Source organism: Scyliorhinus torazame, chromosome 15, assembly GCF_047496885.1.
Source record: "Scyliorhinus torazame isolate Kashiwa2021f chromosome 15, sScyTor2.1, whole genome shotgun sequence".
NCBI lineage: Eukaryota > Metazoa > Chordata > Chondrichthyes > Carcharhiniformes > Scyliorhinidae > Scyliorhinus > Scyliorhinus torazame.
The window spans coordinates 104901502-104928133 of record NC_092721.1 but is presented as its reverse complement, the minus strand read 5'-3'; the positions used below and the strand labels follow the sequence as shown (position 1 = coordinate 104928133).

At 45.1% G+C, this 26632-nt stretch overlaps 1 protein-coding gene across 12 annotated transcripts in view; it reads right to left on the bottom strand.

Moving 5' to 3' along the window:
- The window catches only part of LOC140391729 (disks large homolog 2-like), a 1606854-nt gene that overhangs the window by 137264 nt on the left and 1442958 nt on the right, over positions 1–26632 (bottom strand). For 7 of the 12 annotated variants that reach the window (XM_072476524.1, XM_072476519.1, XM_072476518.1 and 4 more), the window contains 3 exons: positions 7278–7377; positions 5720–5761; positions 4326–4376 (listed from right to left, as the gene is read on the bottom strand). In XM_072476524.1, the coding sequence (XP_072332625.1) occupies positions 4326–4376; positions 5720–5761; positions 7278–7377 (193 nt within the window). Of the gene's footprint in view, positions 1–4325; positions 4377–5719; positions 5762–6477; positions 6524–7277; positions 7378–26632 lie in introns of all 12 variants that reach the window. The other 5 variants (XM_072476521.1, XM_072476525.1, XM_072476522.1 and 2 more) reach the window with 3 other exon arrangements.

Below are 26632 nucleotides of genomic sequence, written 5' to 3'. Positions count from 1 at the left end.
GGCATCGTGTCTTCATGAAGAATGTGGCATATGTGATCCAACAGAGCTCAGGACAAGCACAGACATGCCTGGCATTGTCTCTCACTCATTTGTAAATAGGAGAGACTCTTCTGTGGTATACCTTAGGCCTGGTGAGTCACCTCTGTTGTCTGCCTCTCTCCTCCTGATCCTCCAGGTTCATGGTATGCCCCCCTCCCCCACCCCGCTGACCATGTCCCATAAATGGGACTCCTGCTGGGGCTGTGCTCAGTGATGCCTCTCCCTCCTTCACCTCCTCCATTGCATTAGGACCCTGACAAAGGCAGTATTGAGCCCTGGATCCACTTCTGCTTTTGCCTTCTCTCTGAAATGAAACATTGATGACGTTAATGATTAAAAGGGTCAAGAGAGTGAAGCTCAGAATATGAAACCTATGGTAACTGTATGGGCCAATAGTTTTACCTGCCCTCCTTGCATTGTGACTAATGAAGCCTTGTCCCTGAGACGCAGACACACACCAAGGTGACCAAGATGCCGTCCCCAGATATGTAACATCTGGAGCCCTGTGTGGGATGATAAGGTGTAAATGAGATGTATTATCCAACTCCAATTTCTGATGCGGCATAGTAGTTGACCAATCAGGTGCTCATGGCCAATGAGTGGATGGCCTTTGGCCTGTTAGGACTGTCAATTCCGGTGAACATATGAATGACCTTCATTGATGGAATATGATGCAGCTGTGCCTCCTTCACTATTGCCTACACTCCCAAATTTTTAATTCCTATATGCTACTTTTGCGATACAGCAACTGTGATGTGTAGCCACTGAGTTCTGAATACTCCTGCCACAGCGCTGAAGAAGGCATTGGCTTTCAGAGGCTTTCTTCCCAAGGAGGTCATCCTCCTTTCTCCCTGAGCAGATTCCTATTCATTCCTCTGCCATCAATAATTTAATGGGCACCTCTTAGTCCAGCAGTGCACTCTTCCCACACTGCCTCAGACCCCTCCTGATCAGATTCGCTGGTAGTTTTGATTTATAACTGCATCATATCTGTGCTATTGCAAGATGGTGATTCTTCACTATCCCTTTGAAACAAACTTGATGCTTCCCCTCTCACTGTCCATGTGTCAGTTACATAACTGAGGCCTCATGATGTGAAGGTAGAACACCCTCCTGTTGTTCTCTAGCCTCCCCCAATAATACTGGATCCCATTGTTGTGGTGGACATTACTACTCTCTCCCTTAAACCCATCACTTGAGTCATGCCTATGCTTCATGTGGACCTCTACCCACCTCATCTAGAGGCTGTGTGCACGGTCACCTACTGAGGCGGACCCCATCGTGTGCCACTCCCCCCCCCCCCCCAGGAGAATTTCACATCACCCAATGCTCCCCCCCCCCCCCCACCCCCACCTTATTATGTGTTTCCAATCTACCGGCTGCAGATGTCTCCAATTATCATCACCATTCCATCTGCAGCCCAGAACAGACACACCCAAACCCAAGGATAGCAATGGTGAGGTATCTCTGCAAGCCAAGTTGTGCATTTTCCCTCTGGAGCACACAGCACTTGCTCTTTCCTGCAGATGGAGTACATTATGTGCCCACTGATTTCTCCTGCAGCATGCCCGCTGGACCCCAGGATGGTCTGCAAAATCTGACGTCTGACGAGAACTGCCTCTGCTATCTGATCCTTTCCTCATCAACACAGGAGTGTATGTAGTCTGTGACAAGCCTCATACCATGGACTTTGAGTTTCACAGAATTCCCCATTGTCCTGATAACTGAGAACTATCGTGTCCCCTCCCAAACACCCCCTCCTTCTGAGTTTCCTTGCAACCCATCCCTCTTGTGCTACTTTAACAACTGCCCTCGCCCCACTTCTATTGCAATCTGTGCACATACCGTCCAACTCAAACATTATCCCTTTCAAGCCCTTATTTGTCAGTGTTTCATGTACTTTTGTCAGGCTCCAGCTTCCCACCCCTCAGTTTACACTCTATCTTGCATTGTTCCTAGTTGCTGTGCTGCCACCCATTCTGACCCCTTCCTCCCTCATACCCCTTTCACAGCCTTCCTTTCCCATTGCCCCCTTATGTTCATCCTTCTCCCATCATATCCCTTGCACAGTTCCTTCTCCATTGTCCCCCTGGTATTCATCATTCTCACCCTTTCCCCACACTCCAACTTGATTGAAATGCCTGTTTCCTAAAGTGGAGTTCTGCTGGAGTGCCAGTGCACAGTAATGTCCTTCTGGACAAAGGTGGCATCCACCAGGAGCAGAACACCGCTGCACTCCCCTCACCTGGTCACAATATTGGTCAGTGTCTGAAAGTGGAGCCCTGTAACAGTATCACTACACAGTCATGTCCTTCTGGACAACAGAGCCAAAGATCGTGAGGAGACCAGTCCTGGAGACCTAGGAGTGTGTCATTCAGCTCAACCAGACCGGCAGAGCATTATGGCAGGTTGGCTATGTATACTGTACTCACCTCGAAGTCCCGAGCGAACTGAGGTCCGACGTGTGAGCGTCATTCCTTTTAAAATAGGTTTCAGGCTGACATAATTTCCCACTTGCGTGATGCTAATTTGGAAGGCATCACGAGATTCCAGTGAGCAGTTGTTTTAAGGAGCATTCATTAGATGGTAATGAATGTGTTCACACCGCTAGGCAACGGGATAACCAACCCGCCATTAGCCTGCCATCAGCAGAATCACAAATTACTTTTACACCAGTGGGTCTCCAACTTTCTGCCACGGGTTTTGTAATGGCTGGGAGAGGAATGGTTCTCCTCTCCCACCCATTACAAAACCCGTGGTGGGCAGGGTGGGAGAATTCCATCCATTAACTCTTTCTCTCAACAGATGCTGCCTGGTCTGCTGAGTACTTCCAGAATGTTCTGATTTTATTTAGGATTTCCAGCATCTACAGTATTTTGCTTTTGAATCATTTTCCTGTCACAAGCTGATACTCAGTACCGTCACCAGCAAAGTTCCGCAAATGGCTCCCCTGGTCAGGAATTGGGAAAGGGGGCACGATTCTCTGACCCCCCACAGGGTCGGAGAATCGCCGGGGGCTGGCGTGAATCCTGCCCCTGCCGTGTCCCGAATTCTCCGCCACCAGAGATTCGGCGGGGGCAGGAATCACGCCGCGCCAGTCAGCGGAAAACGCGCCGGTCGGCAGGCCCACCCCCGGCCATTCTCCGGTCCGCGATGGGCCGAAGTCCCGCCGCTGTCAACCCACGTGAGCCGGGGTGGATTGAACCACCTTTCGAACGGCGGGACAAGGCGGCGCGGGCAGACTCCGGGGTCCTGGGGGTGGGGGCGCGGGGCCATGGCGAAGGCGGAAGGGAAAGAGTGCCCCCACGTCACAGGCCCGCCCGCGGATCAGTGGGCCCCGATCGCGGGCCAGGGCACCGTGGGGGCACCTCCCTGGGTCAGATCCCCCGCGCCCCACCGAGAACCCCGGAGGCCGCCCGCACAGCCACGTCCCGCTGGTAAGGACCTACTCCAATTTACGCCGGCGGGACTGGCAAAAAACAGGCGGGACTTCGGCCCATCGTGGGCCAGAGAATTTGGGCGGCCCTGGGGCCCATTGAGTCGCGCCGGTCCCCGCCATTCTCCGAGGCAGGCGACGCAATTTATGCCGGGGCGATTTTTGGGGGGCCGAAGAATCCGGAGGACAGCAGGGGCGGGATTCACACCAACCCCCGGAGATTCTCCGTTCCGGCGAGGAGTCGGAGAATCCCGCCCCAGATGTCAGTTTTCAAAGTTTGGAGGTGTTTGGGAAAATAAAGAGCAAAGGATTATTTTCACTTGGCAACAAGGTACATGAATTTCGATTTAGTATTAGAGTATTCCTTGGAAAATATTTTTGAATACTAAATAAATTATCGCAATTAGCGACTGAGAGAAACCATCATTGCACTAAAGAGGGAACTAGAAAAACACTTGAAGATGAAAAATATAGTCAACATGTTTCTTTCCTTGAGGTTTTTTAAAACCAGAATCACAAAGATTCTTGTTCATGCTGCCACTCGTGCCTTATTTGAGATAATATTAGCACATTTAACTGGAGTTTCAGTTTACACTGCGGCTCGAAGTCCTTTCAGGGGTTTGTATATTACAATGCTAAAGTAGCAACTACTTTCACTGTGATCATAAACAGAAAGGGGGAGGAAGGATCTAAATAACAATTAAATTGATTTTTATCACATATATTTTTACAAGAACAAATATATATAAAGTTGTGTGATCTTCATGGCATTTTGGCTGTTTAACGTACAGAAAAATGCTGAAGGGAGCACCAAAAGCTATTTTATATTGTGCAATTCAATTTGACTTACTTTCTTGCTGTGTAACTGGTTCATATGAAAGAATGCAGTCTTCTGGGCCTCCTAATAACAGAAAGAAACAAAAAATCTCAAATAAATATTCTTCATTCCAGTTCTTATTAAAATAAAGTTTACTCGCTCATAAATTAGGGGTTTGTCGTATGAGGAAAGATTGAACAGTTTAGGCCTGTACTCTCTAGAGTTTAGAAGAATGAGGGGAGATCTAATTGAGGTATACAAGATGCTAAAAGGTATGGATAAAGTAGACATGGAGCTGATGCTTCCTCTTGTGGGGCATTCTGAAACGAGAGGTCATAATCTTAGAATAAGAGGCAGCAAATTTAAAACAGATTTGAGGAAAAACTACTTCTCCCAAAGGGTTGTGAATCTGTGGAACTCGGTACCCCAGAGGGCAGTGGATGCAGGGACAGTGAGTAAATTTAAGGAGGAGTTAGGCAGATTTTTAATTGGTAATGGGTTGAAGGGTTATGGAGAACGGGCAGGATGGTGGAGTTGAGGCCAGGATGGGATCAGCCATGATCACATTGAGGGTGTGAGGCTCGGGAGGCTAAATTGCCTCCTCCCGCTCCTAGGTCATGTGTTCTGGGGAGAAGATGCTCTGACTGATTTTGCAATCCAGCTCTTGGCCTGTAACATTGTAGGTAGCAGATGAGGAACATATCAGCCATATATAGAATCGTGAAGCAGACTTTGATGGGCTGAATGGCCTAATTCTGCTCCTATATCTTATGAACTGACAGCCTTAAAAAATGTAGCATTTTGTTGTGCGTATGAAGAACATCAAACCTTTAAACGCAAGATCTTATTCAAACATTTTGTGCTTTTCAAAGGGATAATTTTTTCTAAAATTTACAATTTGACCTTCAGATAATTCATTACATAATTGTAGGAAGAATTGTTGTTTTTAATTATTTTCCATTACTAACTAGGAAAATGTTTTCTGGCATTTTTGAAAGACTTAAAAGGAATGCAGACAGTATTTATTCTAAAGCATTTTTGACAAACTAGAAAACAAATGAATTGAATGATAAACAAAACAAGGAATGCAAATTAACTTTTGAAAACCTTAAACTCACAAGAATTTAAGAAAATGTACGAAAACTTAAAATGTTGAATAAAGATTGTTTTAGATTAGGTCATAGATTTCTGAAGAGCATAACTTGGGTCGAATGTGCGTCAGTAGTTTTAGATCAAATATTTGTCATGCATTCCTTAATTGTACAGCAGAGAACAACATAATAAACAGAATGGATATTATGTAATATATTTTAGTACATTATAACATATATCATAATAAAAGTAGAAATTAAGGCCATTTTCTTTCATTAAGTGTAGTAAGCGAAAAAGCAGGAAATAATATGATACTCAAAATAAAATAAACTTACTGTAGCTACTTTCACTATCACTGGCATTAGAAGTAACATGTTCTGCAATAACAATATAGCAATTTAGGAAGAGTTAAAAAAAAGTGCCACAAAGCAGTATCAGCATAACTAAATTTTAAGAAAGGGAATTGTACACATGCTGCATAACAGAAATGTACAAAATTAAAATATAAAGGAAGGGGTTGGTTTAGCACAGGGCTAAAGAGCCGGCTTTGAAAGCAGACCAAGGCAGGCCAGCAGCACGATTCAATTCCCGTACCAGCCTCCCCAAACAGGCACCGGAATGTGGCGACTAGGGGCTTTTCACAGTAACTTCATTGAAGCCTACTTGTGACAATAAGCGATTTTCATTTCATTTCATTACATTGAGAAATAGCATTTAAAGCAGCAGCTGTAATTGTTTGTTTGAGGGGCAGGGAGCAAAGTGCAGAGGGGTTTGGAAAGTGTGCTGATTCCTGGATAATATGCTTCCATACATGATGTGTGTCCCAGCAGCACAAGTACATTATTCTTATAAAATAAACAATGGATGACAGAAAAAGACATTCTAATAGATATTTAGACAGTGATTTTTGCACTGGTTTCGATTGATCATGCAGAAACAAAATAAACGAAAAAGGTCAGGACATTCATATCAGTTCCCTACTAAAGCTTCAATTTTACATGCTGGGGCTCTCTTTGGGGATATATGCAAATAATAATTCAAAAAATAATAATTACATAGTGGCATTTTATTGTGGCCATTCTTCAAAACTTACTCAGAGTCTTTGTTCCATAACCATCGTCGGCTAACCCGGGGATCTCCTGCCCAGTAGTCCCCAGACAGCAAGCAAAGACAGGAAGAATAACCGCAGAAGAGGAAGGAAGAAGTCAGTGGATTTGAACTGAATACTACCATGACAGACCATGCAGATAAGCCAATCAGGAGCCCAGTTGTATCTTAACATAACACTATGGCATTATCATACTTGTTTTTCCAGAGGTTCTTTTTTGCCTGAATTAAAACATACCAAAATGGTGCAATTCAAAGACAGTATCCCTTTGGTTCCCAAAAGCAAACTGTATTTCATATTGAACTATCAACAAATAGATTGACAGTGTTTGCTGAGGTGGATAAAACTTAGTTTTAACACTTAGTGGATTGCAGTTAGATAAATAGATGAACATTGCATTATCCCAGCCAAAGGTCACTAGCATAATACAGGGGTGTATCAGAAACATTCCAAAAAAATGTATCTGTTACATGAACACTGTAAACAATCTTGTATCTTGAACAGCATGGAATTTTGTTTAATTCTTGGCCAGATTTGTATTTATTTTGAAATACAATGCACTTAGGTTGAAAGAAAAGGGACACGGTCTCTACCTCTCCTGAGCAACCACTTTTCAAACCTATTTATAAAAAGGTCTCCTTTTGAAGAACAATAATATGATGGGATCCAGATTGCTGTCACACATTGGTCACAGTAGTATAGCCTCACCCTGCCTCAGTGTGTATGTGTGTGTGTATATGTGGGTGTGAACACTGTGATCTATGCTGTCTCTTACGCCTACTTACGTTCTGGATCACTGGTTTCGTGCTCATTGTGGTCCTTGTTCTTGTAGAATGGGAATTTTCGTGAAAAGATGAGGTTCTTTTTACTCTTGTCATTGAATGACTGTGAAGGAGAAAAGGCATGGGGCAAACAGGGACAACTACAGTAATTGCCGTCATACTCATGCTGACAAACTCACAGGTTGTAAAAGTGGAAGTAACAGCAGTGACTCACTCACAAGATACATCATCCAAGTCAAACTTGGATCACTTTTTTAAGGGAATGCATCTTCTCGGAAATTTTAGTCTTTTCCTAAAAATAAAGTTTGAGAATTCTTTTCGGCCTATGCCAATTTATTTCCATTACAGGAGTCTTTAAAGGCCCTGACATGCAGAAAATGGGGGTAATCGTCAGTCACTACTTCTGGCACAAGCAACTTTTTTAAAAGTTCAGAAAGAGCTATATTCTCTCTGTTTAAAATAACATAAAGCACCTTAGAACATTAATTATGTCACACATTAACTGCAAATTTCCCTGAACTCTAGCAATTCCAATGCAAAAATAGTGATTCTTGAATCACTGGGCATTAGGGAGACCTTTTTTATATGCATGCATACTACCAAGATCCAAACTTTCCAAAAGGCTGAATGTATTGGGAACCTGAATCCCTGGATCCATGCTGCCATTAATGTTTATCTTTTTATTTTAGTGGACAGAAAGGTGTGGGTGGTATGCCTGGGATTCCCATATATACACAAATAGCTGCACTCATACATAAAATTATCCCTCAAGGTACAGTTATGTTGGAGTAGATTTTTAATCTGACCCTTTGGTGTAAAATTGCAATATAGAAACTGCCCAATTTTCATTTCCAATAATTTCAATGAAATTGAAAATCTTCAATAACAAGTGGCCATTGGCAATGACATAGTTTCCATTGTCTCTTCGACAAAGTGAGAGCAGTAAAATGGAAAGAATATAATGAATGTTCAAGGCGTTAAACATGTAACTAAGCAATGTGATTTAGCAAGTCTGCCTATTGTTGTTTACAATTCAGTTTATCTAACTTACACCAAATAAACTCATTACCCCAAAATACCAGAAATAGTGACATTTACCAATATTGCTATTTTAACTGAATTGGTATTCTATCTTGAAAAGATTTTGCAGTTATGTGATCTCACTAATGGTAGCTCAAACTCTAATCACTGAAGATTACATGCAAGAAGCATAATCACACTTTAGGGATTTTGGATCTTGTGGTTAGAACAATGTTTAAGGGATTCCTGATGTACAAACATGAGCCTAATATGTATTTTTGTCACTGCTATTTTCCTCCACTTTTACATCTGAACAGTAATTCAACATTTGTTCAGAAACAAAAGGTGGCTTAAAGAAAGGAACGTTCTGAACAAAAGACATTGGGCTCGATTTAATAATCGCACATTTGTCACTTATGTCAGGGCAAATTCTGATGGGATTTACTGGTATCTGAAAAAATCAAATATTATTTTTTATATCAGTACAGTATCTTTGCCATGTAGAAAAAAACTAACATCCAACCCCAAAGGTTGGGCACTTTCAGTCTTATACTGGAAAGTACTGTATGCGATACTGAGGATATTCCTCCTCATTGATCGTTTTGCATCCTTTGCTTGTCCTTTTATTTTATTTTTTACAATATCACCAATTTTCAAATATTCACATTCCTTTTACGTGATGTTAGGCAGGAGAGGGTGGGTGGGGAAGAAGGAGATATGCAACTTTGTTTAAGAAAGGCTTTAGTGGTATTAAGAAAGGCAGGTAGTTCTGGACTACATCAATCCTGGTGCAAAGGTATGCCAGCTACATTGGTTCATAATGCTTCTTCAGCCTGAATAGGCTGAATATGCCCTATTGGTCAGGTAAAAAGGACAAAGCGCTTTTGTTTGGTGAAGAAACAAAATCAAAATTGTAATTGTGTTTTTTTGAGCAACACAAATCATTTGTGCCAGTATATGTTGTGATTAGCCCTCAGCAGCTGTACAACCACATATTAAATCGGGCCCCTATGAAGACATGTTTAAAATAAGTCAAAATGTGCCAGTTAACATAATTTTATGAAACAATACACAAAGCATGCTATGTAGGGAAGGTATTAAGACAGGAAAATTAAAGCTTGGCTGAAATAATAAAACTTAACAACTTCTTAAATTCATGCAAGTCATACATGACAAATACCATTTTAATATTAAATGATAGTTAAAAAACATGAAATGGAACAGAAATGGAAGTGTTTTCTCGATGTTCTATGTAACTGGGTCTGTAGTAATGACTGATAATATCCACTTGCTTTTTTAAAGTCACATTCTGAAGAACATGTATTTCATCTCAGGGTAAAACAACAGCTCAACTTCAATGAGCACAATTTTCTGAACATAAATAAAATGAATAAATGTCTGTCCCAAATTTTAAAATGAGACTTTTATACTGTCTGTTAAATAATGCTTCATTGGCAATGAACATTCCAGCAAATACATTTGATTGACAGTTATCTATCACCTTTTCACTTTTCTTCTTCCTGGTTCTTTATTTTTCTCTTCTTTCCAGAAGACACTGACTCTTTGCTGATCACTAATTCAGCTTAAATACCAGGATCGAGCTTGGAAATTTCCTGGTCTAAATGGCCAGCTACTTGATGGATAACTTGAGTGAATTATCAGGGAACCTCACTTTTGTCACCATTTCAATGATGTGATCTTGGTGTTTGATTCCAATTGAAATAGTTGGTAAAAAGGTTTGTTTAAATGTCTGGTGTTTCAATAACTTGAGATGCATGAATATAAGCTGCAGATAGTCAGGTTAAATGTTTTTTTTACAGAGTGAATGGCATTCAGGTGTTCAAAGCAGTTGCCCTGATATTTATTGAAAATAATTTTCGAGGCACTTTGAAGCAATACTATTCCAGTCTAAATTCATGTTTTTTTATTTAGAGACGAAAAGTGAAAAGTGTTTCAATTTGACGTCAAAGTGGACATTTTATATCCATGTGATCTCTGACTTTGTCCTGCATTTACAACACTGAAAACCTTCTTATAATTCAAGCTTAAAGTAAACAACACTAACAATTAGAGAGGCAGGAATTTGATCAATAACAAAGCAAGAAACCAAATTATCAATATATCATCAGAAATCAGAATAAAGAATTGAGCAGGATAAGTATTTCATTGGTCGAACATGCTGAAGTAAGTATGTGAAGACAGAGCTTTTTCCTTTTGTGATTTGAGAATAAAAGAATGAACTTTGCAACTTTGAACATTTATATGTTTATAGTAGTCTGATAAAAAAGTTACACTGCACCCCTAACACCCCCGCAACCCATATCACCCCAGCACTGAAATTGGGATACTTAAACTGACACAGTGGCTTCCATATGGCAATTGAGAAACAGTGCTCTTGTACAGCTCCGATCTTTCAGATCCTTTCCTCCGGCCACTAACAGGCTTACTATTTCATATGAAGGCCTCAATTTTTGGCCTGTGGGCTCTTAAATGCTTAAGGAGCCTGGAATCAACAGGTAGAGAAGGGAGGGCCAAGCGAGAGAGTTTAAAACTAAGGTTTTAAAAAAAAAATTAAGCGTATGAGTTGCTTTTTGGTAGGTTTGTGAAATTGGCCTTGAGTACATTGCTGTTCAGTGTATTGGCACTCAACAGAAAGTTAATGGGTGCGATTGAAGGGCTTTGTCGCGCCTGCCTCAGTGACGTGACAAGGTCGTTAAATCTCAGAGGATCTCACTCTCACTAGGCGAGATCCAGATTAACATATTTAAGTGAACCATTAGGCTCATTTAAATATGTAGGTGCCTGATTCTCCTGAGGCCTGGAAATGAACGCCTGCACCTGGGAGACTGCGCCATGTCGCCGTTTAGCCCTGGTCCACACAAACGTCGATCAGGCATAATCTGGGGGAATGGGGAGAGGGGTGTCTTCCAGGCCATCGAAAGCCAAGGTGGCCAGGCTCTGGGCAGGGTGGTACCCTGGTAATCCCACAGGCACCCGGGCACCTTGGCACTGACATTTGGGGCATCCTGGCAGCACCATTCTGGCAGTGGCACCTTGTCAGTGCAGGAAGTGAGGTAAATGTGGCCATGGCGGGGAGTTCCCAACTGAGGTTCAGAAAGAAAAACAGAGACCCATTTGATGGCGAGGTAGTTCTCGGTGCTGCAGGCGCTAGACCCGGCTATACCCATCCAAAAGAGGCTCTGTTTTTCGGTGTTAAATCGCACCCAACAAGTACTCGTAAAGAATATAGTATGACGTGCTTCCTTTATATGCCTCTTGATTCAAGAAAACATTATGGCATAAGTTTGCAAGTGGTCAAAACTTGATAAGTAAATTAAATTGACTGATATAATTGTACACAAATTTTACACTTTAGAAGGTAAAACATTTAATGCTGCTTTTGTCTCCAATTATTTTACAAAATGAATTCTTTAATATTCATGGTAATACTTAAGTGCCACATTAATAGGTACAAGGACTGAGTCTTTATAACTCAAATTCACTGCTTTTTAAATTTAATTTTACAAATTGGTGCTCGATCAATAACTCCTGAGACGAGATTGGAGACAATTAAAGACTTTATTGGACTAGATGTTTCCCCCAGCAGCGCAGGTACAGAATGCAGCTGCTGGGGAGACTCAGGCTCTTATACTCCGCCTTACTGGGCGGAACCAGCAGGCAGGCTTCACCAATGAAAATAGCAGTCTCAGGTACTTCCCACAACAATGGTCTTATAGCATTATTCAGGGTACCGTAATACCCCTAATACTGACTACCACACAAATATTTTCATTTTGCTATTTTATCGGGCGGAATTCTCCTATCTGGAACTATGTCCTGTAGTGGAGACAGGGACAGGGAGTGTTTCCCACTGCCAAGGCATACAGGAAACCATGCCATGTGTTCTGGCTCCACATTAATGAATTATGCATCTGTGGGTTTATCTGTGGTATTCCATGGCATAGTGGGCGTCTTGCTATCATATGTAAGTGCCATATTGAAAAGTTGCCCAACATCACTGACCCAGGATTGAAGAAAGAAGATGGATCTCCAAGAAAACTCAAGGCTGGAAGGTAGACCTCCTTGAAGACACTGAAGCTGGAAGATCTGCCTGATAGATGCTCCCCCGACCCATTGCTGTGTCCAGATTCACTGGTGGCCTCTATCCAAAACTCTGAGGGCAGGCCCAGGCATTCTTCACCTAAGTCCTGTATGCCCTGTTGTTCCAAGCGTGTTCTGGGTCAGTGTTTTTTCCTGCTGGCATCGCTGACAATCAGGAGTGGGGGGACAATTCCAGTCATGCCTTCATCTGCATCCCATTAGTGAGATGCAAATCAGTTTCACCCCAGTCACTAGCGGGTTTCCCAATCTGCAATGGTGGGCACCAGTGAAAGAACATGTGGGAAGTCCCTACCAATGGAAAACTGACTTATTGACTCTCGCTGGATTCTCCCCCCACCTGTGATTGAACCGGCTGGCAGGGGCATGGGAGAACTCCACCCATTACACTACGAGGCACCAAATGCTGTAGAGAAGACCATCCATTTACAAAGCAAAAAAATAAAAGCAAAATACATCCAACTTGATTTAGTTTAAACTTGCTTGAATTATTTGTATCAGACAAGAAGATGAGACAATGGAAAACATTTTTTATTGGGGGGACTTTCTGCCAGTGTTCACCACGGGTAATAATGGCGAATCCGGCGGAAACACCGACCAGACCACGGGAACGGGAATCCCGGCTAGCGATCTCATCAGTCAGATTTCCCCCACCACTTGTCAGTGACGCAATGAAGTTCCCAGCCAGAAATACATTTGAATAATTTAGGTCCATTAAAAGGGCTTTCCCGCCGCATGATCCCCCTGGTAGGGAATCTCCCACTAACCAACGTGATGTGACATCAGTGAGGTTTACAACAGCTTCTGAAAAACATGAAGTTGTCTAGGGGAACCCGCCAGGGCGCAAAGATATATAGCCACTGGGTGGAGGGGAAATGTTCGGGCAATGCCAACCTGGCAGTGCCAGGGGCAGGCCTTCTGGGGAGTCCCATGGGGGTGAGGTTCCCCTTATGTGTGTGGGGGGTTACCCCGATGTTTGTGTCGAGGGGTGTGTGTTACCAGATGCTTGTAGGGGTGTCTGTGGGAGGGGGGTTGGGGAGAGTTTATTTCTAACGCAGATCATGGCATCCTTTAAAGATAGTGCCGCGATCTCGGTGGAGCCAGTGCTGCCAGTTCCATCAGGCCCCGCTCCAAAAGAGTGGCAGCAGAAACCATGCCTCCAAATTCTCTGTGCACAGGGCCAAAGATTCTGGAGAGAAAGCTCAGGCTGTTCAGCTGGAGAGCTATATGCCAGTTTTATCACTGACACTCTGACAAACCATCGGAAGATTGCGCCCAATATTCATGTTTTAAAACACAAATACTAAACACTTCAGCCCTCCTATTTTCTACATGTCATTTTATAGAACACAACTCACACCAATCATCATTCTTAGAAAATATGAAAATAAATACATCTGCAAAGAACAATTTAACATTTTCTTACTGCAAAAAAATGAACATTTTGCTGATCGTTTTATTAATTTTCTTTCTAGTAGATTAAAATGTTTTTATTCAGTCCATGATGGAATTCTATTTTTATTATTGCAAGTTATATCAAATAATTTATCCAGCAAAAAGGAAATGTGTATTTTTTTTGACAGGTGGTCTCAAAAGGTACAATAAATACAAAGGACATTAGTTGAGTTAAAAAAAAAAAATTAGAGTACCCAATTATTTTTTTTGTTCCCAATTAAGGGGCAATTTAGCGTGGCCAATCCACCTGACCTGCACATCTTTTGGGTTGTGGGAATGAAATCCATGCAGACACGGGGAAAATGTGCAAACTCCACATGGACAGTGACCCAGGGCCGCGATTCGTACCCGGGTCCTCAGCGCCACAGTCCCAGTGTTAACCATTGTGGCACATGCTACCCAATAGTTGAGTTATAACCTGGTTAATTCACGTCAATGTATTGCTGGAATCTTTCAAAGCTATACAGGGACCCTCTGACTAAAGGACCCCCCGCCCCCCCCCACCCCCCATTCAGTGAAGAAAGATCTTCTTATTTCAGTCCAAAATGACTGACACCTCGGGCGGGATTGTCTGTTTGGGGGATTGTGGGCGCGATGCTCCTGAAAGATTTCTAAGTGTGGTAGCAAGTGGGAACTGCTGCGAGCTTCCTTGTGCTCGTCCCAGCGAGGCCGGCAACACTATTCAATGTTAATTGGCCACTTAATGAGGCCTAAATGAAGGCACGCCAGCCGATTCGCCAGCACCGCGCTCGCCAGCCCCCCGCTAACAAGGTCGAGCAGCACTTAAAAGTTCTTCTTCAGCCAACCCCAGCCAACTCGCAACAATGGTGTACAGGAGACTGGCCCCAAGATTCGGAGATCTGGGGAGGCTCCTAGGCACAGTGGAGGCCAAGAGTGATGTCCCCTGAGGGTCCTGGAGGGTCAGTCACAGGGCAGCCAGTGCTGCCTGGGAGGACGTGGCAGCAGCTGTGAGCACTGGGCGTGTGACCAGGAGGACTGGCCTCCAGTGCCGGAAAAGGTCAACGACCTACACCAGGCAGCATTAGTGAGTAAACACCAACTCCCACCCCTAACATCCCGAGAGTTTTCACGCGAGCATCCACCCCTACTCTCCATGCGACCCCCAACCGTCCCTCCATCCCCCTCTCCCTTCACCACCCCAACCCTCACTCCACCCCCTCTCCCTTCAATCCTCCCCCTACCATTCCTTCACAACCCCCCTCCCACCACTGTGAACCACACGTGTGGCTAACGATACCATCTCTGTGTGTCTCCTCAGGAAAAGCTGTTGAAAATTCGCCGGGAGAGGGCCCAGTCTGGTGGTGGGGTGCCGACTTAAGAATCTTCACCTCCTTCGAGGAGTGGGCCCTGGAGGTTACTGGTGTGGTCAAGGACAGGGCGGTCACCCACGAGGAGCTGGGCAGACGCGGCAGAGGTGAGGAACCACCGGGGGACCTGTCAAATGTGAGTTGTTATTGCCTCACTGACTGACCCATCCCTCCCACTGAGCACATGTCCATTCTCCCGCAGGTCCTCCAGCCAATGGCGTAGGTCCATCCCGGGCGGAATCCTCTCCAGTCTCCCACAAGACCACCTTTGAGGGGAACTCTGAGGAACCCATGATCCAGGCATCACAGCTCACATCCCCACCCTCCAGCAGCGTAGATACACACACCTCGGTGGGAAATGTTAGTGGTCAGGCTTCTGGGGTACCATCTGGTGAGCAACTCACAGCTGCTGATGAACATCAGGTGGAGGCAGGAACCCCCAGTCAAGACAGCAGTCGGAGGTCTGCTGGATCCCAGGACCCAGCTGGGCCAAAGCCTGATGATGAGCCCACGGAAAAAGTAATCCTGGACCTGATGGAGATGATAGGGTCATTGAAGGCCAATGGACGTGGTAAGCAGTTGGCTGCCTCCACGTCTGATATGCATCCTGGGGTCACACCTAGATGTACTGGTAGAGCTAGTTGGCAAATCACATCAAGGATTACTGAGGGCACCAGGGGAAGGGGGAGGTCGGGAGGGGTTGGGGGGGGGGGGGGTGCCACCATGGGACAGTGGGGAATCGTTACCACAATAAACACCCTCGCGCACAACCTTTATGAAGCCTCTGTCACTTTCTTCTGCAATGTGGGCCGACCTCCGAACCCTTGGCCCATCTTTCCAGGCATTCCCCCTCCCTCGGCACAACGTATGCAGGTGATGGGTGTGAGCAAGCACTCAGCAGACAGGCAGGGGTCAGACAATGGCATGGATTGAGGAGCACTGGTGCTAAGCCCTCTACGGGTTACCATCACACCCCTTCCCTCGACAGTGATCGACTGACGGTGCCAACACAGTCCCAGCACCCTGGAGTAATGTGACACAGACCCTGGGAGGGTGGGAGATGGGGACGGGTTGTGTTTATTTAACTAACACAAATTATTACTGAAAATATTCAGATACTCCCAATGTTACCACCATTTATTACTCATTGGGTACTTTGAGCTAAACAGTTTTGCAAAACTTTACAATATTCTCTTGTATTAGAAGCACAACACTAATGATGCCAAAAATGTTGATTTGTATTAAAGCTAAAATGTGTATTTTCTCCCAGTGAAATTCAAAATTTGCAGGTTGTAAACTGGTTTAATTAATGAATTATTCAAAAGTAATATTATGCAGACAATAAATGGGAATGTGCCACATCTTAGATTTTAGTGTGTTTCAGCAAGTTACAAACTGTTCAATAGCTTAAACATAATTTTGCCAGCTTTATTAAAAACTGGCCTCCATTTTGTGTTTAGTGTTGTCATGGCAGTATCCCTTTAAGAAATGTTTTTGTCTTATCACATGGCTTCAGTGATGTCATTGTGTGGGTGGAGCTGGGCTGTGGCTCTGAGTTTTTACTTTTGCTTTGAGTTTTGAACTAATTTGTGGCTCTGTGAGGTTCTACTTTCACTTTGGGTTTTAGACTGGTTTTGAACTGCACAGGTTGAAAGAAGTGATTCTCCATCTTCATTTTAAAAATTGTTTCTAGACTGCTTGATAGCTGAAAAGTGATAATTGCTTTCTGGAAGGAATTCAAACCTGCTGCTTGGAAAGGGGAACAAGAGTATCAATAACTCGTCTTATACCAGTAAGAGCCGTGTGCTGGGCCAGACCTTTTAAAAGGTGTTTCTGGTTTTATTTGAATTTTGTTACTGAATTTGAACAGTTAAAGGGGGAATTGATTAAGGGTTATACATAGATTATTGTAGCTGTGTCTGATCTTTATGTTTATAGTTGATGAAAATTCTTAGTGTGTGTGTTGTAAAACTGTTAACTAAATTCGTAGAATAAAGCTTGTCTTTTGATTAAAAGCGCCTAAGAACTCTGTTAAATAATACCTGAAGGGCAGGCTCTTGTGCTCATCGTAACCAAACTCAATAAATAAACAACAAAGAACAAAGAACAAAGAAATGTACAGCACAGGAACAGGCCCTTCGGCCCTCCAAGCCCGTGCCGACCATACTGCCCGACTAAACTACAATCTTCTACACTTCCTGGGTCCGTATCCTTCTATTCCCATCCTATTCATATATTTGTCAAGATGCCCCTTAAATGTCCCTATCGTCCCTGCTTCCACTACCTCCTCCGGTAGTGAGTTCCAGGCACCCACTACCCTCTGCGTAAAAAACTTGCCTCGTACATCTACTCTAAACTTTGCCCCTCTCACCTTAAACCTATGCCCCCTAGTAATTGACCCCTCTACCCTGGGGAAAAGCCTCTGACTATCCACTCTGTCTATGCCCCTCATAATTTTGTATACCTCTATCAGGTCGCCCCTCAACCTCCTTCGTTCCAGTGAGAACAAACCGAGTTTATTCAATCGCTCCTCATAGCTTATGCCCTCCATACCAGGCAACATTCTGGTAAATCTCTTCTGCACCCTCTCTAAAGCCTCCACATCCTTCTGGTAGTGTGGCGACCAGAATTGAACACTATACTCCAAGTGTGGCCTAACTAAGGTTCTATACAGCTGCAACATGACTTGCCAATTCTTATACTCAATGCCCCGGCCAATGAAGGCAAGCATGCCGTATGCCTTCTTGACTACCTTCTCCACCTGTGTAGCCCCTTTCAGTGATCTGTGGACCTGTACTCCTAGATCTCTTTGACTTTCAATACTCTTGAGGGTTCTACCATTCACTGTATATTCCCTACCTGCATTAGCCCTTCCAAAATGCATTACCTCACATTTGTCCAGGTTAAACTCCATCTGCCATCTCTCCGCCCAAGTCTCCAGACAATCTAAATCCTGCTGTATCCTCAGACAGTCCTCATCGCTATCCGCAATTCCACCAACCTTTGTGTCGTCTGCAAACTTACTAATCAGACCAGTTACATTTTCCTCCAAATCATTTATATATACTACAAAGAGCAAAGGTCCCAGCACTGATCCCTGTGGAACACCACTGGTCACAGCCCTCCAATTAGAAAAGCATCCCTCCATTGCTACCCTCTGCCTTCTATGGCCTAGCCAGTTCTGTATCCACCTTGCCAGTTCACCCCTGATCCCGTGTGACTTCACCTTTTGTACTAGTCTACCATGAGGGACCTTGTCAAAGGCCTTACTGAAGTCCATATAGACAACATCTACTGCCCTACCTGCATCAATCATCTTAGTGACCTCCTCGAAAAACTCTATCAAGTTAGTGAGACACGACCTCCCCTTCACAAAACCGTGCTGCCTCTCACTAATACGTCCATTTGCTTCCAAATGGGAGTAGATCCTGTCTCGAAGAATTCTCTCCAGTAATTTCCCTACCACTGAAGTAAGGCTCACCGGCCTGTAGTTCCCGGGATTATCCCTGCCACCCTTCTTAAACAGAGGAACAACATTGGCTATTCTCCAGTCCTCCGGGACATCCCCTGAAGACAGCGAGGATCCAAAGATTTCTGTCAAGGCCTCAGCAATTTCCTCTCCAGCCTCCTTCAGTATTCTGGGGTAGATCCCATCCGGCCCTGGGGACTTATCTACCTTAATATTTTTTAAGACACCCAACACCTCGTCTTTTTGGATCACAATGTGACCCAGGCTATCTACACCCCCTTCTCCAGACTCCACATCTACCAATTCCTTCTCTTTGGTGAATACTGATGCAAAGTATTCATTTAGTACCTCGCCCATTTCCTCTGGCTCCACACATAGATTCCCTTGCAATAGTTGTAGGTCAGGTGAACTCCATGATATACTTTGGAGCTTTCTGAATCCTGGCCCATAACAAGTGTTGCCAATTTGAAGTTACTCTGAAGAACCACACAGAATTTAATACAATTTTGTGCAACGGGAAAGTGGTGCATTTTCATTTTGTGGTAATGGAATGGTTCACATCGGCTTATTGGAGTCAGAGTAGACGAACCATAAGAGGAATACAAGGCCTGCAACCTGCACCAATGCATTCTTTGATAACCCGGTGTGTGCACCAACTGTTACTACTCTCATATTTGTATTTACACACATTGACACACGTACCTACAACTGTCAGGAGCAGTGGTGCTTACACAGACTTTGATTCACAAACAATGCAATTACTGAGTTATGCTGCCTGATAAACTGCAACCAGACCAGTGGCTTTGAAGATCGTAACAGATCTGAACTTCTATGTTTCCCAATCACTTTACTGGCAATACTAGCCATGTTAGTCAATCCACAGCACATTGATGCACAAGGTAAATAATTGATGCCAAGGTAAATAATAAATGCTTTGTTCACTTAAGCAAACAATTTGATTTTATTCCCCATGATCAACCAGGAGCAGCACGAGCGTTCTGTGCAATTTCATCACATTCTTTAATGCCGTGGAGATTATAGTTTCAATTCACGTGGTTCACATGCTTCATTTCCACGAAATCACCATCTACGTGGATTGCAAAAATTCTAATCGACGAATGCTTAATTTATTAATGTAAGTCGGTGTTTTTCAAACTTTTTTCCTGGGACCCACTTTTACTAAGCGGCAACCTTTGGGACCTATGCCGGCCGGCCTTCACGACCCATGACGGCCCACCTTTGCGACCCACAACATTTGCTCACTTTTAATGCAGCAGGGGAGCCTGCATGGCCCACACAATTTCACTTGCTTTGTCATTTAATGTTACATTTCTGCTAAGGGCTTCAGCTGATGATTTAAGTTTTCACTGCATCCTTTGAAAAAAATCAAGAGCTTTTTCCTCGAACTCGCCGTGCTTAGTCTCCACTGCCTTCAAAGGCTTGGAGGGTTTTAAACTCTTATTTGCCTGTCCTTTCTTGCACAGAACACACATGGGGCGGGATTCTCCAACCCCCCGCCGGGTCAGAGAATCGCTGGGGGGCGGCGTGAATCCCGCCCCCGCCGGCTGCCGAATTCTCCGGTGCCGGGGATTTGGCGGGGGCAGGAATTGCACCGTGCCAGTTGGCGGCCGCTGGCAGCAGCCCCCACGGCGTACTCCAGCCCGCGATGGGCCCAGTGGCTGCCAGTTTTCAGCGGGTCCGCCAGCGTATGTTACGACAGGTACTTACCGGTGGGACCTGGCTTTGCGGGCGGCCTCGGGGGGCCGCGGGGGGATCTGGCCCTGGGGGGGTGCCCCCATGGTGGCCTCGCTAGCGATCGGAGCACACCGACCCGCGGGCAGGCCTGTGCCATGGGGGCACTCTATTCCTCCGCGCCGGCTGGTGTACCGGTCCGCGATCGCCGGCGCGGAGATGAACCCCCCCGTTGCATGAGCTGGAAGGACACCAGCACACGCTGGCGCTCCCGCGCATGCGCCAACTCGTGCCGGGCAGCGAAGGCCCTTTGGCGCCGGCTTGCGTGGCGCCAAGCCCCTTCCGCTCCAGCCGGCGCGGCACAACCCACTCCGGTGCCGTCCTACCCCTGAAGATGCGGAGGATTCTGCACCTTCGGGGCAGCCCGACGCCGGAGTGCTTCACGCCGTAGTTGCCCACCCCGCCAGTTCCGAAGAATCCCGCCCGTGAACTTTGCATCCTGATTTGCATTGGCACAATTAACAAAGCCTTACCTCAAGAAATCATTTTTATACTGCTTTGTTCCGGATTTCAATTTTTCTTAATAGGCTGTTCACCAGAGGCCCTGCGCTCTGAATACAGCTCATATAAGCACTGCTTTGACCTGCCGTGGATTGAGCAGCTCACTCCAGTAGATTCAGTTGTGAAATCTTGGTCTGTTTGTGTCTCTGGTACTCTCTTCCTTACAAGAAACTATATATCTTCAGTTCTTCACAATTCTGTTGCCCTGCATGTTTGCAGCTAGAAAATGGAGGAATCGCTCCTCTGTGATTTTGTGCCAACAGCATGGACGTAGATGTCCGTGTACATGATGGGCATGTGACCTGCTCTCTGCCCCTACTGCTGGCGGGAATACTGCATCACTCACATTTAAAAGTCGGTCGTGATCGGCATTCTCAGTTTAAAAGCCGGTCGCGACCATTGGGTGCTTCTCCAATGATTGGGAATGCTGCGACCGATTGTTCCGTGACCCTCCCCACACCCGCCGAGGGTCGTGGCTCGCAGTTTGAAAAACCCTGATGTATGTGAATGATAGCTACAGGCAGCTGTTACAGTACCTTTATTTTAAGGCTGTCAAGGTCCCACCAATATTTGACCCATTAAAAAAGTCTCAGGATGGCTCCTGGGCAATCAAGGCTATTTTCAGCAATCATGAATCATGACAGATCCCCCAGGAAATCCACAGAGCAGAGAAATAATGCTTTTACCCAAGTAACCATCAATCACAGCACTGACATGCTGAAGGAGTGCTTTAGGTGACTCGTTAGATCTGTGAATCCCAACAATTCAACCAAGCTGACATGTTAAAATTTATGGTAGCATGCTCTGTTCTGCAAAGTGAAACTATAGAGCACCAGGAAGAGGTAGGCCTCCAGGAATAGTAGATGGACCACTAAGAGGTGTGGAAGGCGTTGGCAGATGTTGCAGAACATGACTATTATGCTGGCTGTGTGAGCCATATCAGGTCTCATTCAAGAGATTTTCATTTAACTCTGAAATAATATTAATAACACCATAGTAACATCTTCTCAGAGAACTCGTAAATTTCCTACTTCAGCTGCAATGCAAAAGATTTTAAAATATTAGATGTGAAAACAAGTGCTTTCTGAGTGGTAGAAATATGTGCCCGAGACAAGAGAGAGGTGGGGCGTGGGCAGAATGTGAAGAGAGATAAAAATAATGGACATGATCTCTATTATGCAACAATTAAAAGAGAAATGCAGGGAACAGCACCAACCTCCAAGTGTCAACAACAAAAGGAGTGGGTGTCACCCCACCCACCCACTCCTCCAACCACCAACTGCCCCACCTGTGTCAGAGACTGTAGTTCACACATTGGACTCCTCAGTCACCTTAGAATACCTTTTTAGTGTGCGGAAGCAAGTCATCCTCACCCGACTGCGAAAGGAGACTTCCATCTGGGATTGCAATTGGTTCAAAGTTAGGAACAAAGGGAATCTTCACACTTTCAAGATCCAGTAACATATTTTCAAAATTGCCAAATTCCTCAGCTCCTAATAGGCAAAGTCTGCTATACCCAGTCATATTTAATAGGCCCTAACCTCTGAGCAGCAAGTAAGATCACAAAGAGTGTCGGTGCGATGACACAGCCTTGCTTCACATCAATCTGATCATGACTTGGGTCTGTTGACGATCCATTGGTCAGGATCATGACTTGTAAATCATTGTGTAGCAGGCGGATGATGGGGTAACTTTTGGGGGTAATCAAAACAGGAGAACGCTCCACAATCCCTCATGTGTGGCAGCGTCAAGGCCTTTGTGAGGTCAAAGGAGGCCACGTATAATGGTTGGTGCTGTTCCCTGCATTTCTCTTTTAGTTGTTGCATGGTAGAGATCATGTCCATTATGCACGGTAGCATTGTGGATAGCACAATTGCATCACAGCTCCAGGGTCCCAGGTTCGATTCCGACTTGGGTCACTGTCTGTGCGGAGTCTGCACATCCTCCCCGTGTGTGTGTGGGTTTCCTCCGGGTGCTCCCACAGTCCAAAGATGTGCAGGTTAGGTGGATTGGCCATGATAAATTGCCCTTAGTGTCCACAATTGCCCTTAGTGTTTGGTGGGGTTACTGGGTTATAGGGATAGGGTGGAGGTGTTGACCTTGGGTAGGGTGCTCTTTCCAAGAGCCGGTGCAGACTCGATGGGCCGAATGGCCTCCTTCTGCACTGTAAATTCTATGATATGGCTCTATGCCTTTAGTGGGCGGAATCGGCATTACAACTCTGTGGGAAGCATGCCACAAGGAAAAGGCGATTAAGGAGGACTTTGCGATGACCTTCCCTGAGGCTGACAGTGGTGAAATTCCTCTGTAGTTACTGCAGTCGGACATGTCACCTTTGTTGAAAGTGATCATGATTATGATGCCTCTGAGACCCCTGGCATGTTCTTCTCCTTCTAGACAAGGGAAATTAGCTCATGTATTTGTGCCAATAGTGCTCCTCTGCCATGTTTTAGTGGATAAGAAACAATTATAACAAAGAGGATCTTAAGACAGAATATTCCCAAACATCAAATTTAATCACAAAAATGCTGATTGCTTAGAAGAACCATGTCAACTCCACAAAAAAAGTTCACATAGATAAGACTAATGAACAATTATTGAAAGAAATTGCAGAGGAAGTATTGTACAAATCAGTTGACATTTATCAGAGGCTGATGATGCTACACAATACCATGTAGAATTCCTCAATTCTCTGACACCATCAAGCATGCCTCATTACACTTTATTGTTGAAGTTGGTGTCCCAATGGTCCCATTCAGAAACCTTCATGTCCATAGATTATGCAAAGAGCAAGATCAGCAATTAAGAAACTGCTCCCTCATGTTTTAGAAGCTGCAACCATAATGGTGAAATTCGGGGGCGAACATAATTTAATTCCAAGAATTCTAATGATCCCATCAAACTACCCTTCTCAGATTAAGCGATTGCAATTTCCAATCAAAGTTTACAATGCTATTCAACAAAGCACAAAGTAGGAGCCTCAAGATGGTAGGGCTGCATCTAAAAGGCCCATGTTTTTCACATGGTCAGTTCTATATTGTGTTCAAGAACAGGATCACCAAGCAATCTCTGTACTTTAGCTCAAGAAGAAATGACTTCTGATGTGGTCTGTGATGAAAATATTTAATGTTTCAACAAACACTGAAATGCAGTAAGACTGAAAATGTAGGAGTGATATTACAAATTGCCTTTGACAATAATGATGAAATATTCAGAGTACTAACAAATATTGAGGAAATATGTGAAGATGTAGGATTTGATCCTGAAGATTTGGGGATGACACTGATGATGTAGGGAGTGATAGTAGAAAGTTTATAGATAACCTTAAGGTTGCGATTCTCCCATTTGAATTTTAAAAAATATATAAATTTAGAATACCCAATTATATTTTATCTACTTACGGGGCAATTTAGCGGGTCCATTTCACCTTCCCTGCACATCTTACGGGTTGTGGTGGTGAGACCCATGCAGACATGGGGAGAATGGGCAAACTCCACACGGACAGTAAACCGGGGCCAGGATCGAACCCAGGCCTTCGGCGCCGTGAGCCAGAAGTACTAACCACTGCATCACCCTGTCGTCCACCATTCTCCCGTTGCTTCCCCCAACCCAGCAGGGAACTGGGACTGTTTTGTTTTCCATTGGCACTAGGACCATCTCCTTTAAAAACATTTTGCTCTAGGAAGCTCTTCATAACAAAGAGATAGCCTCTTTTGAAAAAAACTGCGGTTAGAAAGTACAGCTCTCAAAAGCGAAAGTACTTCAGAGTTAATGGACTCTTATAGAGCTGTATAAAAAGACAACTGTAATCCTTCCTTTGAAACTGCTGGACCTGTCCATCAAGAGGCTTTAAAAAAGGCAATGGTCTGTGAACTTGAATGTAAACAATGGATATCTATACTTTTAGGCTTTTAGACATGCACACAGGTTTGAAAAAATAAAAGGCAATGAAATTGATGGTGAAAAACACATTTCATGGGTGGGATTCTCTGAGCCTGCGGAGTCGGAGCATCGCCGGGGGCATGGGAAATTCCCGCCACGCCGCTCCGACATCGGGCCGCCGATTCTCTGGTCGCCGGAGAATCGGCAGCAATCACGCCCGCGCGGTCACCGCAGCGCCGGTCAGTGGCTGCTGAAATAGGCCCCCGCGGCGATTCTCCGCAGGCAACGGGCCAAACTCCCGCCGAGTTCCGCCAAGTCGTGGCGGCGTGGTTCCAACCTGGTACCACCCAGCGGGAGGTCGGACCAGCAACCGCAGTGAACGTCCTGGTGGGGGGGTGGGGGTTTCTGACTCCGGGGGGGGCCTCCAAGGGGTCCAGGCCCGCGATCGCGTCTTCCGATTGGCGGGCGGATGCGATCTGGATGGGGCTTACCTCCTTCCGCACAGCCCGCTGTATGGTCCCCGACATGTTACTCTGCGCCTGCGTGAAGATGGCAACCATGCGCATGCTCTGGCGCGGAGATGGCACCACGCACGTGCACCGGCGTGGAGACGGCCGTTGTGCGCATGCACGGACCAGCGCCGGCCATGCGAGGCTGCTTTTCAGTGCCGGAGCAGCGCGCAGCACTCTGGCACCATGCTAGCTTGCCCCCTGGAGATCGGTGAATTGCTGGGCCGGGAGGCTCATTGACGCTGGCGTACACCACTCTGGTGTTTACGACGGCGTCAACACTTGGCCGGGATTTCGGAGAATCCCGGCCCATAGTTTCACAACATTAAAGGGAAGACTTTTACCTTCATTTCACAGATTTTGGATTTGGTTTTATTGTCACATGTACTGAGGTACAGTGAAAAGTATTGTTCTGCATGTAGACCAGACAGGTCGTTCCATACGTCAAAAACATAGGACATACGATAGATACACAATGTAAATACATAGACATGGACATCAGGTGATTCATATGGAGTGTAGTACTACTCAGTAGAGAAGATGCACAGAGAGATCAGTTCAGTCCATTAGAGGGTCAGTCAGGAGTCTGGTAACAGAGGGAAAGAAGCTATTTTTGAATCTGTTAGTGCGCGTTCTCAGACTTTTGTATATCCTGCCTGATGGAAGAAGTTGGAAGAGAGTATAACTAGGGTGGGAGGAGTCTTTGATTATGCTGCCCGCTTTCCAAACGGGAGTGTAGACAGAGTCAATGGATGAGAGGCGCGTTCGCCTAATGGACTGGGCTGTGTTCACGATTCTCTGTAGTTTCTCACGGTCTTGGCCCAAGCAGTTGCCATACCAGGCAGTGATGCAGCCAGATAGGATGCTTTCTATGGTGCATTCATAAAAATTGGTAAGAGTCAATATGGACATGCTGAATTTCCTTAGTTTCCTGAGGAAGCTTTGTCGTAGCGTCGACGTGGGTGGACCAGGACAGATTGTTGGTGATGTACACACCTAGGAATTTGAAGCTGTCAACCATCTCCACCTCGGCACCATCGATGCATTGATTTTTCATTTTATCATGCTGGGAGACAGTTTAAAGGTCTTAAGGCTGCAGCTGGGGAGACCAGCCAAATGACCACATCCCAGGAATGACCCCCGACCTAAGGCCCTCCAGCTCAGCCCAAGTCCCCGCGACTCCCAACGTCCCTGAAGGAAATCCACCAGCATCCTGGAGGCAAGTTCAGGGAGGGTATTCAACCCCCCCTCCCCCACCTCCCCTCAGAGTACAAGCCCCAGCTCGCTGTTTTTCAGTACTTGCACCAATTCACACCAGCGGGA